At 40.4% G+C, this 20,052-nt stretch overlaps 1 protein-coding gene across 9 annotated transcripts in view; it reads left to right on the plus strand.

Moving 5' to 3' along the window:
* Window positions 1-20,052, plus strand: part of ABI1 (abl interactor 1) — a 78,467-nt gene that overhangs the window by 8,740 nt on the left and 49,675 nt on the right. For all 9 annotated transcript variants that reach the window (XM_085050476.1, XM_085050474.1, XM_085050478.1 and 6 more), the window contains exon 2: window positions 14,566-14,733. In XM_085050476.1, coding sequence (XP_084906602.1) covers window positions 14,566-14,733 — 168 coding nt within the window. The remainder of the gene's footprint in view (window positions 1-14,565; window positions 14,734-20,052) is intronic.

Raw genomic sequence — 20,052 nt, forward strand, 5'->3', positions numbered from 1 at the left:
ATTTGACTGTATTGTAGCAGGCGTGCTACAAGTTAATACTTGAGCTGTGGTCCTTGTGCAATAGTTCTGCATTTTCTGGAGCCTGTGATAAGAAAACATCTGCATAAAACAAATCGGCAAGAGAAGAGGATGTCTAGGCAGGTGCATCAGATTACTGCATGAACATCTAAGTAGCGGCAGAATGCCATGTTGTGGCTTGTATTTTCATATATCTGGAAATGCTAGTTACTCTTATGTCACTAAATATTACTAATGACGTTTCTGTCTTTCCATGTGCTTCTCATAGGCTGTGAGCGTAATGTGAATTTGCTGATTTCTCTCTCCCTGCTCAAGTCTTCTATCTGCTTGCTGCAGATTGCTTGTTAGACCTTTTGTCTCACTTACTCTTCTGCTGCCAAATACTGTGGACTTTCACTTTTGCTGCCATTGACGCAAGAGTGCTCTTGTCACAGCTTCTGTTTTTGAAACTCTTATGTTGCTGACTTTGTCTCATTTCAGATCTGATCTGAAAACCTAATCTCCGTTGCCTGTTTCTTTTAGTTAATCTCTATTATTTAGCTGCATATTTTACTGCCTTGCAACTTATATTATGCAGCTATTTTTCACGATGCCTTTCTAACAATTTCTACTAGCATGGGTTTGAATAATTTGAAACCTGGAGCTATGGCAGACATTTATACACATTTCTTTTTTAGATTATCTTTATTGGCACAGAGTTGAGACTAAAGCTTTGTCTCAGCAGTAGTCTGTAACTACCTGAGGAAGCCATGATGAGCAGGATACAGAGGAAATGGAATGCAGCTGGGAAGACAATGTGGAATGAGACTGACGTGATTCTGCCTATTAGTAAAATTCTTAAGAGGCCTCTCATATTTATATGCAGCCAGGCCTTTCCTTTATAAGAAACCTGTCTTCTTCTGGAAGCTGGTCCTTGTGTTACTCTTTTGAGACCATGGAGTAAAATGGGTTTAATAAAACTTCTCTGCTTGGAGGGCCTTGGTTCTCCTAACAGTGAAGGAAAGTGAATGTGTCAGGAGGAATGGTGTTCTCTTAACATGCATGTGTCCACAAAGCAGAGCTGGAGCTGATCCTTAAAGGTTTTTATAAAATATGATTATAACCTTCAGGGTTTCCACTGAGAAGCCTCATGGCAGGTGGCTTGGATGATGCTTCAGTCAAGGTCCAGAGGGTATCAAACTAACAAGTAAAGATATGGTGGATCAATGCACTTGGCAAGATCTTTGAGACCTGGCTGGGGATTGTTCAGCTTTTGATTTGCTGTCTGACTTGAAGGATTTCTAAATCTCTGGGAGGAGCTATTGTTTCTATGATGCAAACTCCTGGCTTTAGCTGCATTAGATAAAATATGCGTCTGGTTTGGAAGTGCTTGGCTCTACAAGGGCTCTCTTCAAATACCGTGGGTGTGTTTCCTGCTGCAGCTCACCATATGTTCTCCCAGCACTGAAATGATCTGGTTGCCGCAGTAGTCCTGGAATTTGTCTTAAATGGCAACAGATTTTGAATCCAATTTCTAAGGTGCCTTTAACTTTGGATGTTAGAGAAATTGTTGTTGCCATAGATGTGTTTGAAGCTTGGGATCATACAATGCAGCTTACTTTGAAAGGAGTCTTACATCTCTGCAGTAGTGGCTGTCATTTCTAAATGTGTGTTTTGTTCCTCTTTGTTAGTCTGTCCTTTAACCAGTGGAGAATGATAACAGCCAATGGAAAGCTTTCTAGCACACATTCCCTCTTTGAAAACCAACTGTCCATGAGCGAGAACTGTAAAATCAGCTCTTCTCAGTGCTCTGCAGTGAATGAATATTGACTGTTCAGAGATGAAGTGAGATCTTTTGGTAATTATGAGAGAAGCTCATTTACTGAGGATAGAAGCTAAGTATGCAGGGATATGGTACCTGTTGATTTCTGCTTCTGTGCTGGAGAGAAAAGTTGCTGGTTTTGGTCCTGAATGTCATATGTGTGGAGTATTTAAATGTGTTCTTGGGCATGGAAGGAGCTTTAAGAGTAGATAAAGTATAATCTATGTTGAATTACTTTCTGACTTGCTGGCAAAAAAGGGGAATGGTTTGAAGGATGATTGAAAAGCAATTTGAGGGTCTTGAGAAACTCCCCAAGTTTCTGGTGGGAGTAAGAGCACAGGAAAAATGGGGAAGAGAGTTTGTAACCTTCCTTCATTGTGTTCAGCCACTCTCTCCTGCTAACTGTGGTGCTGAGAAGGACAATATAAAAAGCAAACACTGTTACTATTTGTTTCCTGCCTACAGCAGGGAAGTAGCTTTACTTTTTTCCCAGATTGCTGTAAGGGGTTACAGCAGCAGCAGTAGGAGTGGGGGAGTATGAACTGGAACAGGTACTTACTGGCTGCATAACATCCCACGAGGCCTGGGGGAATGAATGTGGGGAATACTGTGAGTCATACTTGTCAGTCTCATAAAGCAGGAGGCTTTTTAAAATTGGCCTTGGAGGGGAAGAGGTGTTTAATGGAGCAGTTGTGCAGGAGTTATGCAAATAGAGAACATAAATAATGAGCAAAGGCACTCATTTAAGCTTCTTGCCTCCTCAGAAAATGACTAAATGCAAACAACTACTGTGAAAGTTAAGAAAAATGCATCATCATTTTAAGTATAATGGGTGCAAAAATGTGGCCGTCCATGATGATAAGAAAATTCTGCTTTTCTGCATAGCAAAATTAATTTCTGTTGTTGAACAGAAAACATGTTTGTTTTTGGTTCATTTGGTTTTTTGTGCTTTCCAGTTTCCTTTGAAAAACAACAAGGCAGGAAGCTGAAAAGCAGTTCCTTAACCCAAGAGCTGGTGAGGAGGGGGGAGGTGGTAAAAAGACCAGTCTCCAGTTTTGCTTTGGATATATTTTCACTGTTTAGACTGGTTTTGTATAAAAAGTTTTTTCTTTTCTGTCCTCCTATTCATGCAGGATTTCATTTATATGTAAATACTGTGTATTCTTTGGTAAAACCAAGAGCATGTTTTTAGAGTATAGCTGGTTTTTTGGGTTTTTTTTTTCCTACTGACAGAGCCACTTCTTGCTGTTTTAAATTAGAGTTTTGAACAGAGCTTATGAAATGCAATTGTTCCAGTCCTGGGCTTGCTTACAGATGCTCACATCATAGTGAGAATCTTACCTCTGATAGTAAGCCTTACCAGCAGCCTTAATGGGCATGAAATTTTTTTGGACTACTGCTTCTTACTCTTGCAGTGTAGAGGCTATCCCAAGCTTTGAAGTAGTTGGAAATGACAGACCCACCATCCCACATGCTGCTCCACTGTTGTGCATGTCCTCCCTTGGCCTCCCCTGTGTTTTAGCCCAGCTTCCTGCTGGGTGTACAGATGCAGAGGTAGTGGCGGTGTGGGTATGGGTGGATACAGAACTGCGGTGATGTGTTCCTGTTGAGAGGGCAGTTTCTCTGAGCACAGATCCTCTGCAGCTGTAGTAAGGCCTCTCAAGCTGATTACAGAGGAGTTAGCAAGATGTCCTGGTGGCCCTATGGCAAGTGCTGAAATAGAATAGTTCAGGTTTTGTTTTACTACTGGAGGGGGAAGACAGGGAGTGATGTGGATATGACTGTTCTTATGCATTTGGTTGCATGGAAGTGCAGCTCTGCTGTCATCTGTATGACTCTGCACCTCCTGCATATGCCTAAATCTGCCCTTCTCGACATTGTACACGAAGGGGAAGCAGTCTTTAAAATCATGTGAAGGTGCATTTTGGTGCAACTTCAACACTGATTAGAAAACTTTGCTGTAATTGTGTCTGCCAGAGGCATTGCAGCTGTATTTCTAGGGAAAGTTACTTGCTTGAGCTACTGCTGTACTAGCTGACATCACAGAAATTGTCTTGGTTTAGAAGGACTTGGTTTAGAAAACCCAAACAAAGCTATTCCCTCACTGCTGAACTTGATGCTGTATTTCCTATTGAAGAATTTGCTTGCTTGCTTCTCTTGGTTTTGTAAGTTAGGTTTTAGCTGTTACTGGATGTGGAGATTACCATATTTATTTAGCTCTGGTTTTCTATTCTTCTGTTCACTTTTTGGTGGGGAAAGAAACAATATTATAGACTCACCATTCCTACTCCCTCTCCTTCTCCATTCTCCTGAGCCATCTGTTTTGTTCTGTTGTATGTAGTTTTTAGAGGAGACAAATTTCTACTTGCTGCAATTGAAATAACCCTGTATGTAAGTGAGCTTCTGCATGTAAGGTTTAGGAATGTTGTTGCTAACCATAGGATAAAATTTTAACATAATAAAAATAATTATTCAAACAGAAGCTGCATGTAGTGTGCTTACCACCACTATCAGATAAAAATCGTGCAGTCAGGTCCAGGAGTGCATAAGTCTGAGCAATATTAGCAGCTGTTTATGTGATCAGATAGAAACAGAAACTGGATTGATTTTCTCCACTTACATGCAAATTCTTATAAAAACAATCACTCCTTGTATTGCAGTCCATTACTTTATTACCATGAGATCACTGTATAGCCTATGTGCTATATGAGAGTATATCTTATGCTGGGAAACAAGCTACTACAAAATTGTGGGGATCCACTAGTTTCTGGTCTAAGTACATTGCTAAGTACAGTGAGATATGTGGTGATTTTCTGCTGGACTGAGTATATTCATCTTCAAGACACTAAATAGTCAGCAGTGTAGTGATACAAAGCATGAGAAGAGAATTTGATCCTATAATGGCCATTGTTTTCTTTGTTTTAAAAAATACTAGGATGTTTGGAACTGCCTCAACTGTAAAATCTGGGCAGCAGCTGTGTGTCTAAAGTGACTTTTCTTAAACATGAGAACTGTTCCTGAATTAGGAACACGTGCAATCCAGAAATTTGCTGATTGTGCGAAGGCCAGTGTAACTCTTGGCTCTACATTTTGTTGCTTTGAGATTCTCCCTGGAGCTGGACAGGCCTGCTAATGACTTTCTGTGCTCTCTTTTCCCACTTCCTTCACTGCTTTGTTGTCCTGCAGCATCTCTGATGTCTCCATGGAAAGAAACCTGTTGCAGTGCAGAGTGTAGCTTGGAGCTTGGAGCATGCATGTTTTTGGACCAATCCTTTAGCAAATGCTGACATGGTGTGTTTGTTTTGCACACAAGTTACCCTGTTTTATGACTTCAGAGCACTGTTGACTTGAAATAGAATACCAGGTTGGAAGGGCACCTTAAGAATCATCTGGTCCAACTTTTCTTAGACAAAAGAAAGTGTCTTCTAGACAAGATGCTCAGCACCCTGTCCAGTTGAATATTAAAGGTGTCCAGTGTTGGGGAATCCACCTTGATGAGATTATTCCAATGACTGACTGATTCTCGTTGCGAAAAATTTTCCTGTTGTGTCTCATCAGAATCTCGTCAACAGTAACTTAAAGGGAGATTCCATCGTTTTTGTAGCCACCCTTTGAATACTGGAACATCTGTGATAATAATCTGATACGAGGACATGCTGAGATGAGCCTGTAATTTGATCTTTATGCTAAATCTTGTTGTTTTAACCTTGTGTGCTCAATGCTATCTGGTATGATTCCAGGCCTGCCTAGAATGTAGGGAGGACTAGAGGGTGAGAATCTGCAAAGAAAAAGGTAGTCTTTGGAGCTTATCTATGAAGGTCATTGAATTTTAGCATGTTGCTTTTCTTCAGGTACAGATTTGTTGTAGTATTTTGGCTTTATACCTTCAGTTTGATTTGTCAACAGAAATAAAAACTTCTATGTGAGTAGTCACCTGTAGTTGAGAGTAAACTGAAGAGATAAACAAAATCCATAGGAGGAAACATTGTTAAGAACATGGTGAAACATTTTCACAGGGTGTAAACTGAAAAGCTTTGCCCCAAAGCAGGTTACTCTAAGCTGTCTTGACTCAAAGGCTTGCATGACATGAAAATCTATCCAGTTCTGATTTTTCTTTCCATTTAGAGAAACTTGAGTTTGGTTCTGTGTTGGTGCCACTAAATTACAAGGAGGATATTAAACTAACTAGTAAATCCTAAAGTCTCCTCCTTATTCTGGGTGGGTGGCATCACTTAAAGTAAACAGAAAGCCATTTTAATTTCAAGCCCTATCACAAAAACAAAAGATCAATATTTGAGAGACATTCTATTGGTTTCTCTGTACGCTGTAAATTCTCTAATTCCCTGTAATCTGCTGTCTAGTGTGCCAAAATAATCACACACGCCAAAGCCTTGGGTAGCTTTCTTAGAGTTAAAGGAGAGAGACTGCTATGGAAGTGTCAAGGATTTCTTTTTCTGTCTGACATTCCAAGGGTGGCATTAGAATCACAGAATCATAGAATTGTTTAGATTGGAGAAGACCTTTAATGTCATCAAGTCCAGTCATTAACCCATCACTGACAAGTCCACCAGTAAACCAAGTCCTGGGTGCTACATTGACAAGTCATTTAAATACCTCTAGGGATGGTAAATCCACCACTCTGGAGCTCTGGCTGATATCTCTGATGGCAGAACCTGCTTTATGTCAGCTCTGAAGAAAATTGTGTTTGATGTCATAAGGCAAATCATAGACACGGCAAGAAAGTTCAAGATGTAGTTTAGAAGCAAATATATGTGCTAATATTGGGCAGTGCTTTACAGGAACAGAATACGTGGTTTCTGTCCTGGAGCTCATGTTATCTAAATCTTGCAAAACACAGAATGTAAGACTTGGGCCAAATACCCTTGCTGTGTGTGCAGTCTTGAAGCCTTACTAATTGAGTGTACAAGGGTTGTGTGAAAATGACACATGGGCATGTCTGCTTCTGTCAGTTCCTGTCACTGGACTTCTGCTGAGTTCAGTGTGGCATGCCATTATGGTTGTATAGACAGACTATGACAACTGACAGTAACAATGTATTGTGCCAACGTATTTACTAAGACATCTCTTTTTTTTGATTTGGCAGAAGAATTCAAAATTATGTTTACAACAGTATTTTTTTTGTATTATATATAAATGATATATGTGTTGGTTTTTAATAAGAGGAGTGGTTTAGTCCATAGCCAACGTGAATCTTTGCTGCATTGGGCAGAAAATGCTTCTAACAGAGCAGCTGGCACTTACCTTCCCAGGCTCCATCTGTCAGAGTCTGCATTGCTTTGTAAATCACATTCCTATTGGAGAGATTTGTTTCTTGCTGTAATGTTTGCAGCTTGGATTAAAATGGAATTCCTCAGTTGGGTTTTTTTTTTAGAGTTATTTATTGTTTAAAGTGTGTAGGTATATATATATATGAAATATGTATGTACCTTAAACTTTCCATTGGAATTAACTTCTTCCCTTAATAAAGAAGATTTTCTCCCTCTACCTTCCACAAAAGAAGATTATGATTAAAAAATTAAAAAATGAGACTCTTCTATTTACAGTTAATCAACAGAATGAAAAGCAACTTTCAAGTAAAAGAAAATGGGCAAGAACACTGTGAGATTGACTAAATTGGTCTCAGCCCATAGAAATGCTAATTTGCTATCAAGGCTATTCAGGACTGGTCAGGGGAATATTATTGATGGAAATGAAGGATTTGCTTCTAGCTGATTGTCTAGCATGTACAGGATTTGGGGGAAGGGCCTGTCTGAAACAGAGTTTGCGAATTACAGGCAGTGCTGGTTACACTGCTGTATGTGTTTTGTTAAACAGTAATTTATGTGTCTTGACCCTTGAGATAAAGAAGCTGACTAGTCCATGATTTCTGTCAAGATAGTGTTTCTAAAAAGAAACAGGCTGAAATCTTGTTTGTGCACTGTGTTGTAGTGATGGTGGTGGTGATTACCTCATCTTCTGGTGCCTTGAGTGAATGCCAGCTTTATTTTGCAAGGCCTTTACCTGGGGAGAAGAGATTTCAAGTTCTACCAGTTTCTCTGTGTTTTGTATAGCTGGGTTACTGCATCTTATCTTGGAGAAACTCAACAGGCATGGTATTATTTCATACCAAAGGTTTTTTTTGTTGTTTTGGATGCTTGAAGGAAAATCCCTTGAGTTGTAGATGCTAGCTTGGCTGTGTTTATTGAGGATTTCTGCCTTAGTAGATGGAAAGAATTATTGTTTACTGAATGAACTTGAAAAAATTTTAATCATCCTGGTTTTAGTTTTAGGGTTTCTGTAGTGAGAGGGGTCTTGGGGTTTAGAACTACTCTGAATGGTTAGGCATCCTTCCATTCCTTAGCTGGCTTTCTAATTCCTCCATGGTCCTGGAACAATCAATTATTTAAGTAATTGAGAGCTTTGATATTTCTGTTTGACATTACTTTTCACTATGTGTAGAGAGAGGTGTGTTGAATAGTCTGTTCTATTTCTTGTTTTCACTGTCAGTGAAGGATTGACTGCCAGCCCCCTGGAGAGGCCTTGGACAGGAGGTGGACATGTTCAGTGACTGCAATATGCTGCTATTAATAGCTTGCAAGCTATGGAGTAATTAAAATCTTGAGCTTTTACTTACACACACACACACAGAGTCAGGAATGGTAGAAAAGTACAACAAAATGACAAGTTATGGCAAAAATCACTTCAGTAAAACCCTTGAACATTTTTCTTCTGCACATACTGTAGTACTGATCTCTGTGATGTAGAATTTCAGTTGTGATTTGCCAGTGATCTGGAATGTGTGTGGCTTTTTGCCTTTAGTTCCCCTTCATATGGAGGCTGGGTTGGTCCTGTCATTTTATCAGGCTGTACTTGGACTAAGTCCCTTCCTGTTCTTTGTCCCCACATAAATGCTTGCTTTTTAAATTTTCCACAGTTGTTTTTACTGATGATAATAATGATAAGAATGGCAGAAAAAGTGGTTCCAGTAATGAGAATATGGATAGTGATCTGCTTATGTTGAAGAAAGACAGTAGATGAAGTGTACTGGTGACCCTCTGTGGTCTTGTCTGTGGTGCTATGGGAAGGTGTCTCTCATCCTAGTATGTTGGACAAAGGTTGAGTTTGAACTTCTGAGCTAACTCTCCTGGTGGCTTACTTCACTTTCCAGGGGGGAAATTGAGGTGCTCATCAGTGAGGAGCAGTCTGTAACTTTGAGGCAGGTGAATTCCAGGCTAAGTATAGTTCTGCAGATATTGGGATGTACTCAGCACATCATACCTTGGAAGTACATGTGTTGCTTGGCCTAATGCATTGCAGCGAGAATTTCTTCAATGGGATTGCTGTATGGCATAAGAACCGTAAATCTGTTGCAGGAGACAATTGATACACCTGACTGATACTCTTATTTTTACCTGCATGGCCTACGTAATGTAAGCAACCCCCTTTTGTAAATTTTGAAACCTTCATTTCCCATGCCACTTTGGAATGATATATATCCCTTAAGGCTATATCTGTGATGAGAGAAACCCTGAATGCTTCCTGCTGAGCACCTGCTACTAATAACCACAGCCTGTGTAGATCTACTTGGATGTCTTCCAGGTAGGTAGTACGCTCCTGAAAGTTCTTCTGGTTGTAGAAACTTACGGCACTTGCTACTGTGACATGCCAGTGTAACTCTTCTTTAATTTGTAACTGGTACTCTGAGGTAATAACCATCCGTAACAGCCAAAAAGTCTACCATGTTGCACTGTGTTTACAAAGCAGTCTAACAAGCTCCGTGAAAAACAGATAAGGGAGAACCTGTATCTGTGGGCTGCCCACTTGTTTCAGTATGTAGCTCCTCAGTTATTTACAGTGATCTTGGGATTTACAGTTCATGATATTCAACATAAATTATGTTTACCTACTGAGCCAAAAGTCTAATCTTGTGTGTATGGCATATTTAAACCTTTTAAAAAACATATTACTGCAGCTTGGATGTGGAATACTTGGTCTAAGAATATATATTGTGAATAATTTAGTGATGTCCAAGCCTTTTGCCATTAGCAGTCAGAAGTAACAAACCCTCTAGACCAGCTCTGAGTTATTAAAAACCTTATCAGATCAGTGAAACAGCAACTTCAGAGTCATGTATCTGAAGTTCCACATAATGTTACAACCTCTTGCTTTAGGGAGGTTTGCTCGTGTTTTCTGAGTGGGGAAACCACTTTTCAGAAATCCATTCCTTCCACTTCGAAGTGTCCCCAGCTAGTTCTCAGGGGGGTTAAAGACCTGATGTCTGGGAGTGTCCAAGCCACTTCCAGAATGTACATGTTCACCATTCTATAAAAGTAGTTCCTATTGACCTGAGAAATGAGGTGCTGTAGGTTGTAGGTAACATAAGCTCATAAGGTAAAAATTTTGACTGAGTTTGATTTGGATCTCTGAGCTAAAATGGCAAGTGAAGGAAACAGAACTTGGAAACCTCAGCTGTAGTGTTTGTTATCAGGAAGCATGCATTCTGTAAATATCGAAGACTGATGCATGATGAGAGGAACAAAAGAGAATGCTAATGGATGTATTGATGACTTTTGCATAGTTGCATTCTGTGAATGCTGATGAGTGTTAGAGATTGCTGAATTTCTGTGGCAACTGATTGTAGTAATCCTAATTTTCTCTTTAATCAATGACAGGTGGAATTATTTTTAAAAAAGACAACCAAAACTTAAAACTGAACAATTATCTTGTGTTTATTTGTGAAGCAAACACAAATGTACTGCATGAGCAGTGACAGCAAAGGCAAATAAAACTGCATGTAAAGCTGTTCGTGTAGCTTGATTGTGATCAAGCCCAGCAACAGAACTCCAAGCATCTCAACAGTTATTGGGCACTGAATACTGAAGAGCTCGGTTTAACTTACTGATTATTGGGCTGCTTTAGGGCAGTTCTCTGTTAGTAGTTTATCCTGGATGAGTTTCTTTGTGCTTGAATTTGCACATATTCCAACAGCTGAAGATGAGAAATGTGGAGCAATCTATGCCACATACTAAGGAGGCATTTTGATTCGTTTTTGCTAGGCCAGCCAGCTTTGGTCTGATCTGATGAGCTACTGACCTTTGTCAAATGGAGCCAGTTGTTCTGGTGGGGATTTTATCTCACAGGGAGTTTCAAGCACAGTGAATAGAACTGAAGTTGAAAGAGGGAGAACAGAGGTTGGACAGTAGGTACTGAGGATGTGGACTGGTGTGTTTGCAGTAGAAAGTTTTGAAGATGATTTGCAGTGTGAGCTGATGAGATTTGTGGAGGGGGCCTGTACATGCAGTTGTGTGCTGTATGAACTGGAGAATGGTGAGAATTAGCTGATAGAGAGAGATGGGAGGGCAGATGGCTTGAACAATGCACACATACTGTTGTGGGGATGTGCCTGTGTGGGTGGCAGTTTGGAGAGGGGAAGAAAATGTGACTTGTAAAATATGATCAGCTGCGGTGATGGACAAGTTTGTCATCATTCGACCTTGACATGTCAGTGAACTGAAGACTGTTAAGTAATTAAGCTTCTACTCTCTTTTTATTGTGTCAATTGCTTGGGTGCAGAACCAGTTTTGACTTTACCATAGTGTTTATGTAAACTTTTCAGGGAAGCTTTAAAATACAAGGTGCAGTTGACAAAAATACACAGTATGCAGTGAGGACTGCTATGCAATTTTAACTGTCTCTGTAGGCACCCCTTTAAATTATGTGAGAGGTTTCCTTTCTAAATTTTTTTAGTATTAAACCTAGTTATGTGAAAGCAATTTCAAACAGCAATTTCGTCATGGTAACATGACAAAGGTGAACTGGGGATACAGGCAGGAGTTTACAGGAGGGTAACTTCAAAAGCTGTGATACTCTGTAAAGAATATCCACTAAAGAATATGAAGGATACTAAAGGACATAAAATTTTCATTTATATCAAAGACAACTGGAGAAAAACCAGTTTCTTTGGCGCTTTTAATACAAGATTGCAAAGTAATTCTGAACCATTAGGAAGAAGTCAAGTGACAGTCTTGGTATTGTGTTGTGTTAATTGAGGAGGTAACTAGTGCTTATTTATTACATTGAATGTAAACACATGCATTATTTTCTATTCTGCTTTCAGTTTTTGCTTAAAAAGAGAGGTGAAAATAACAGCTGAAGAGCATTGGAGCTTCTGGCTTCCTCCTGTTTCTGTCACACAGCTCTTGGCTTCTTCTTCTACCCTCCCGTCTTTACTGTCTATGAAGCTTTTAGCTTATATCTTGTGGATGCCAGAAGTTCTCATTAAAAAAATGCAAAAGACTGTATGTCAAGTTAGTTCTAATCTAAACTGTTAATATTCAAACTGAAATTGCCTGAATTATCTGCAAGGCTTGAAAAGGTTCCTAATCTAGTTCTTATAAGACATGAAATGCATTCCCATCTCAACTATGTTCATTTAATCCTGCTGCCAAACTAGTAATTTGAGCAAATAACTAAAACATTTGGTGCTTAGGCAAATGAGAACAAGGCATTTAATCAATGAATCATTACAGATGAAAAGAAACTTGTTACACACTGAAGTTTTCTCATTTGACAACACTCAGTAATGGAGTGCTGTAACTTTGTCACCTCGTAGTGTTTAGCCTAACTATTTAATTGAAACTTTGTAATAAGAACTGCTTGAGTAAAGGCTGCAGATCTACACTTAGGTTTGTATGAAGTTACACTGGTGTTAACTGCTGCTTTATTGGTTGTGTCTAGTTCAGTAAGCCTTTTGTTTCAGACACCATTGAAGCTGCTACCTGCATTTTTACCATTTTCCACAGTGGTGGAAGTTCAAGTATAAATTATCAGTTGCTTTCTTTAGGCTGTAGTTCAGCAGGACAATGTTTTTAAAGTCCACTGCTGGCGATTTGAAGTTTAAAATGCCTCTTTGGAAAGCCAGAGTGCTTTTGGAAATTTATTTCTTGAACCTCTAGTAGTTGTCTTGCAGATTCTGTTTTCTAAAGAAGCAAAGTGACTTCTACTAATTTTTTTTGACAGCTAGAAATGTAAATACTTTTTTTAGATGAAAGGTAGCTTTGTTTTCATTTGGAAATCTTAAAAAAATGGAGTTTCACGTAGTATGTCCTTAATACATTCAGTAGTTATTCTGCCTTTTGGCAACAGATTACACTGAACCATTCATTCTTGCTGCTTCACATTTTAGAAGGCATCTTTATATGAATTCCGTTTGAAGGATGGCATTAACTAAGTGTCAAGTGTCACTAACAAGTGTCAGACATTGCTAGGAATGTTAGTTGTGAGTATGAACAAAATTCCTGAATTGGGGGGAATTCACCCATGTTTAAAAAATATATAATCAAAATGTAGCCTAGCATAACATGTTGCAGTATTTAGGTCATGATGCAACTTTTATAATGTATTTGAACAGCTTGCCTTCTGGTTTTCTTCTTAAAAATAAGAGGCAGGATTTAAAAATGAATGAATGTGTGGAAAGTGGAAAACACAGGGCTCAGTTGAATGCTAATGGACTGTCTTTGTTTCCTTGCTTTGTGCTTAATGTTGTAACTCTTGCATACAATATGTGTAGATCATTATTCATAGAAATCAACAATAAAAATAGAAGTCTAGTTGGAAGGGGCTATTAATATGAACCTTTTCTTTTGGTTGCTGAAATCTACTGTTTGTTTCACAAATGCATAAAATTGGGAAGAAACTATGCTAGTGTTAGCATCGTGTACTGCAAACGCTTCCTCACGCAGTGTATCTCTCCTGCAAATGGAAGAAAAGGAAATTCTGGACAACTGCAGTTTGCAAATTGGGTAACAGATGAAGTACATGGCCTCCCCTGCCAGTTCCTAAGGTGTGATGCAGGGAGCACTTCACAATGGGTTCTGTCTGTGTGTTTTCATGGTGGAGGTGGTGTTGGTATCTCCCATCCCGCCAGAGAGGAAGGACTTACTTGGGTCATGCAAACAGTTCCTGATCTTGGACAGGAACCTGCCCTCTGACTAGGGAGCCATGCCTCAGGGCAGATTGAGGACTTTACCTTAGGAAGGTGTGATTTCAATTTATCCTTTCCATATGTTTTTGCCCTTCATAGGGGAAGCTTATGTTCCTTTCTGATACCCCAAAATATGTGTCTTTGCAGGCAATGATGAACTCTCTCAGCTGTCAAAGAAAGTTTATTAAGCTTTTGTGTGAGGAGGGATAATTTCACGAGTACTCCTGCATGCAGGAGGCCTCTGTGCATGCCATCCTGGTGCTCTACTTGCCCTTCTCCTGGTCTGTGGCAGTAGTAGCCAGTATAGCTGGAGGGTTGGCTTTGCAGGTGGCATGTGTAATAGGGGGCACCCAACTGTGGGAATATATTTTTCTGTCTTAATTAGCCTGGGCTGCATGACCTCATAAGAGATGGCAAAAGGAGTATTTCAGTGTTTGTGGGGATTTGAAGGCATTTTGAGAAATGAGGATTGGAGAGACTTTATAAACTCAACTCCAGCAAATCACGGTAGTATTGTTTTTCCTACTGAATGAATTGTTTCTTGGCATGTAAATCTATTATCATTAAATATTTTTCAAATACTTTGTCTCCTCTGTATGATTGAGGATTTTAAAAATCTAGATGCAGATCACATTCTTTGGCTGCACAATCAGGTGTTCTTGGTTACAGATTCTTCTAAATATGGGTTGTATATTTTGTTCCTGTCCTTTTCCCCCACCCTTTTCCTGGCCTAAAGCACGTGTCTTGTTCTTTTGCTTTACAGGCTCCAGATAAAAGAAAAGCATTAGAAGAGACCAAAGCCTACACAACTCAGTCTCTAGCCAGTGTTGCTTATCAGATCAATGCACTGGCCAACAATGTATTACAGCTGCTGGATATCCAAGCATCCCAGCTACGGAGGATGGAGTCCTCCATCAACCATATCTCCCAGGTAATCTTCTTTCCTTTGTAGTAGAGGACTGACAGTGTTGGAGGAGGCATTATCGTGTTTCTTATTATTGAGTTGGATAGTTTATGTTGATGTCTTTATTGTGATAGAATGATAAGGCTATTTTCTTCTATTTATGAAACACGCTTTGTGATTAAAGTAATGATCAAAATAAAATAGTTCCTGTATCAAGAATGCTGGAATGATATGTGGTTTAAAGCAGGAATGAATTATTAAGATTTTAAGATCTGAAGCTGCAGTTGAGGGAAGGGTAGAGAGAAGGATTCTGTTTCTGAAGGAAACCCAGTTAGAAGTGCCATATGAGAGGTGGTATTTTATTTAACACATGCTGTGAGTTCATTTGTTTTCATAGCCTTGCAGGATATAATTTCATGTGCTGTGTGGAAGGGGAGAGGGGTTCACATGCTGCCACTACCTGCTCAAACCAAACTCCTTCCCAGCCAAGGCGGTTGAATGTGAGAGCTGACCTGACTTGTCCTGTGGCTGCAATATTATTGGAGTTGCTGCAGTGAGGACATGGAAATAAATTACAGGAGAGAATAGGCCTGTCCCTCTCTGTGGCAGCCTGTATTTCCCTGGCTGAAGCTTCACCCTGGCTGCCTGCTTCGGGGTGGGGGAGGCATTGCTGCTGCTGCTGCTGCCTGCCTTGCACCTGATTGTTGGTCTGATTGTATGCTAACTCAGCCAAAAAATGTCTGCTGTGTTTAATCTGGAAGTGGCTTTTGCATAACCAGGTGTGTGCCATCTTAGTGCCAGTGAAGGCAGGGACAGGACTCAGTTATTTCACCCTTACATTGCTATTCTGAAATGGGCTTGAGGGAGTTGTTAAAAGCCCAGTATCCACCCTGTCATTCTCTTACTGAAATTCAGTTGGATCTTCACTTGGCTTTGTCCCATGTCTCTGAGTTGTTTCATAAACAAATAGCAGAGGATGCAGCCTAAAATGTTCTTCAGTGCATCCTGTGAATTTAAAACCTTAGTTGGTCAACCAGCATCCTGTTGGTGGTACACCTTAGACCAAATACTTAAAAGAAAATGCTTTTTATGGTCTCTGCTATCTCCCTCCCAGCCTTGCTAACCTCTTACTGTTTTTTTAGTTGTGGTTTCTAAACATCTTTCTGTGAAATGGCAGCACAGTGTTTTTTTTCAAAAGCATGTCAGCAGGGAGAAGATTCCAGAGAATATGGAAGGGCCCTCCTGGTAACAAACCTATCAAAAAGGCATGCGAGGTTAACATGTGCTGAGAACGAAACAATATTAAAAGCTATATGAAGTATTTAAAAAGTACCTGCTATACTTTTGAAACAGGAAAGTAGGAGGACATGAAATTGCTGTAGATAAGTTTTTTGTTCTGTTAAGTGTTCAGAGATGCTGGGATTATGACTACCTCTTAAGAAATGACTGGATAAAGGACTGACTCTACAGACTTTCCCAAGCATTGGATGCCCTCTTATACTGAGCACATCTTTTCTTACATGTTTGAGAGCTGCAGTGTGTGTGAAATGATTACTGTTAAATTCTCATTGGCCCACTAATATGACTAACCATGGAAAAAACCGAGATGTTTGATACTAGCATAAAAGGTGTTAACCCTCTGTACTATTTGCTGCTTGGATTGAAGGCACTGTGCTGAAAGCTATTGAGTCACCTGATACATGAACTGTTTGCTAAAGACTGTGAACAATCAGTGCTTTGTAAAGCTTTTGATGAGTGTTTAGCAAGGTCACTTGCTTGTAGTTTCTGTCCTGGTTGGTCTTGCCTGAAACTAATCCTTGCTTATAAATGAACTTCTGCAGACTAATTTTGTAGAATTAAACTGGATACAGATAATGCACACATACCAGCTCAGCTATTTGCTTTGAAGTGTTTCTACTCAAATGCTTCAATTGCCTTCCTTAAATCGCCTGTGCAATTGCTATGATAGACTGTTTTTAAATGCTTTGGGATCTCCAGAGTGTCCTTCCTGTGCCAGTATCAATTGTGAATATTTTCATGTTGCTAAAGCATGGGGATGAAATTCTCAAAATGGCATTCTTCTCCCTGAAAGAAGTATTGCCTGGAAACACAGATCTGAGGCACTGCCAGTCAATTACTCAATTCTGGGTTTTGCAAAAAAAGAGCTGCTATCTGTGAAATAAGGTGCAATTTGATAGTTCTTCTGAGGAAGAAAATCCTGTGGCTCTTCTCACCACAGACAGTTTCTGTTCCCATACTGTTTTTCAGTTCACTATGCATGTTTTCCAGAATGACTCGAAGCTAAATCCCTGGATAGCTAAGTGTGATTAGTAGCTACTCCATATTTTTCCTAGCTATGTATCTTCTTCACTGGTAAAAGCACTCATGAAAAGTTAGGTGATGGACTAGTGTGTTATATTGTTACTAGAGCCTGATTTTACAGATGAAAATTATGCTTGGTTTTATAGGAAATAAATTTATTTGGTTTTGGTTTCTTGTTGAGCATAAGCATGGAGGCTTCACATGAGTAATTGCAGTGTGGCAAGGGAGTGCTTTTCTGACAGCAGAGGCAGTGAACAGCTTCTGGGATGGCTCTCACATAACAGCCAGAGCAAAAGCCTGCCCAGCTGCATATGCATTATCTGCAGTCGTAGTTGTCTTTCAGCTGTAATGTAGGGTCTGGAGTGCCCTGCCATGTGATCATTCACTACACCCAGTACAGGGGGCTGTACACATAGAGCTCAGCTCTTTGGTTTAAATCCTTCGTATTGACTTTGAGCATTGCCAAGCTGACTTGACCTTTCCAAGCTGCTCTGATACGGCAGAGCAGAGACTTGGTCACTCTTCTGGAGAAGCTTAAAAACCCTTCTGGTATAAGGGATCCTACTTATCCTGTTAGGCAAGATTTGGGGGGAAAAAGATAGTAAGTGTATACTTTGTATACATGAGTGTCAAGACTTCACTAATGGTATTAATTTAGCTAATGTGCCAGACACCATCCTATAAGAAGGACTGAATGCAGGATCCAGGGAATTACAAACCTGTCAGCCTGACCTCAGTGCCAGGGAAGGTCATGGAATATATCATCTTGAGTGCCATCATGTGACACATGCAGCCAGGGGATCAGGCCCAGCCAGGACAGGTTTGTGAAAGGCAGGTTCTGCTTGACCAACCTGATCCCCTTCCATGACAGCGAGACCCACTTGGTGGTTGAGAGCCTGTGGATATGTCTACCTGAGCCTTAGAAAAGCCTTTGACACCATTTCCCACAGCATCTCCTGCAGAAACTGGCTGCCCATGGCTTGGACAGATGTGCTCTTTGCTGGGTAGAAAGCTGTCCGGATGGCCAGGCTCAGAGTGTTGGTGAATGGAGTTACATCCAGCTGTCACTGGTCACCAGTGGGGTTCCCCAGAGCTTAATATCAGGGTCAGTCCTGTTTAATATCTTAATCAATGATCTGGATGAGGGGATCAAGGGCACCCCCAGTCAGTCTGCAGACACACTGAGTTGGGTGGGAGTGTTGATCTGCTGGAGGGCAGGAAGGCTCTGCAGGGGGATCTGGACAGGCTGCATTGATGGGGAGAGCCCAGAGGTCTGAGGTTCAACAAGACAAAGTGCCAGGTGCTGCGGTTGGACTGCAACAACCCCATGCAGCATTCCAGGCTTGGAGAAGTATCTGGAAAGCTGCCCAGCAGAAAAGGACCTGGGGGTGCTGGTCAGCAGAAGCCAAACCAGATCCAGCATGTGCCCAGGTAGCCAAGACCACCAGTGCCGTCCTGGCCTGTGTCAGAAATAGTGTGGCCAACAGGACTAGGGAAGTGATTGTCCCCCTCTACTCAGTACTCTTTCTTGATTGTACTCAGCTCTTCCTCTCCTCTTCTTGGAAATGAGCGTTGACTTAAACATGTATGCTAAGATAAATTTTTTGCCACTTCATTTCTACAAAGTTCAAAGAATGAAGATGGGGCAGCCAGATTTCTCAGAGGAGAGAGGTTGACAGGGACATTGTTTACTGTGTCAAAACTGAAAAATGTAACAGATCAGCCCTCATGTTTATGCGAGAGCGGCAGCACTGGGTGTAGCAACTATTCCTTTTTTTTCCTCCTCTACATAAACAGTTTTTAAATAGCTCAGTATTTAAATCCAAGCATGAAGAAAGCAATTCTCCTTTTTAAGAAATGATAATTTTCACCAGGAAATGCTGTCCCTTAAACATTCAGTGCTAAGATTTTCTTTTGCATCTGAAGTTCTCCTCTTACGCGAAATAGGGACTATTGCAAAACAGCGTGTTCTGAAAACATCACTCAGCAAAAAAAAGAGATACGTGTGTGTCTTTTGTTACCATTTAAAGTTATAAGCTTTTAGAACTAAAAAAAAATTTGAAAATATCCCTGGATTAGTTCAGAAGAATCTTGCTTGTTACCATCCATGCCTAATTAATTGCATGTGTAATTCAAGTGCTGTATGCAAGCAGAAAGCCAAATGCCTTGTGTTGCTATAGCGTGGTTGTGTAGGTAGAGTCAGGGTAGACTGCAGATGTCTTCTTGTAGGCCTTCTGAATCTTACAGCTCTAGCCTATGTTGAATCACAGACAATTCCAAATACTAAGGCCTTTCTATTGGGTTAGCTACCAGTCAGGACTGATGTGGATCAGGTTTCAGAGAAGCTCTGCTGGACATGTTCTGGGGCTGAAAGGGGTGAGCTCCTAAGCAGCAGCAAGTTGGTGTTTGACAGGGAAGAGGAGTGCAAGAGCTGTTAGGTGTTCAGCCCATCTCTGATGATTGAAGAGGCAAAAGTCAGTGCAGGTACAGTGGGGACTCTTTATGATTGGGTTTTTGTGGGAAAGAGCTTCAGAGTGTGTGTGTACTTTGGATTAATGTGATACTGCATTTATGGATTGTGGTGTATGATCACAACACGGTTCCATTTTGTGTCTAAAAGGCAAGAAGTAGAAAGAGGGTAGAAAATGTGACAAATCTGCTGATGAATGTGGGTGGTCATGCCTAGAAACAAACAATTATGTGAAGTACTTTAGTACATTTATGGATGGGAGCAAAAGACCTTTCCAGATCCTCTTAATGGTGACTGTGCTTCCAAAGTACAGCTGTCCTTGTACTTTTACCCTAAAGTTGCCTCTTTAAAAAGAAACAAATGCTTAAACCCATGACCTTTGTCTCTGACCTGAAGAACATATGGGCTAGATGGAAGGACTGTTAACTGGAGAGAAGATTAGCCAGAACTAGCAAATGGTTGACTGCTGCTAACAAACAGGGTCAGTACTGGAGCCCACAGTGTTCAGAACATTCTCTGGAGACCATTCAGAACATAAAGCATGTCCTCAACAA

This window comes from Lichenostomus cassidix, chromosome 2 (assembly GCF_008360975.1).
Source record: "Lichenostomus cassidix isolate B80296 chromosome 2, HeHo_3.0, whole genome shotgun sequence".
Lineage (NCBI taxonomy): Eukaryota > Metazoa > Chordata > Aves > Passeriformes > Meliphagidae > Lichenostomus > Lichenostomus cassidix.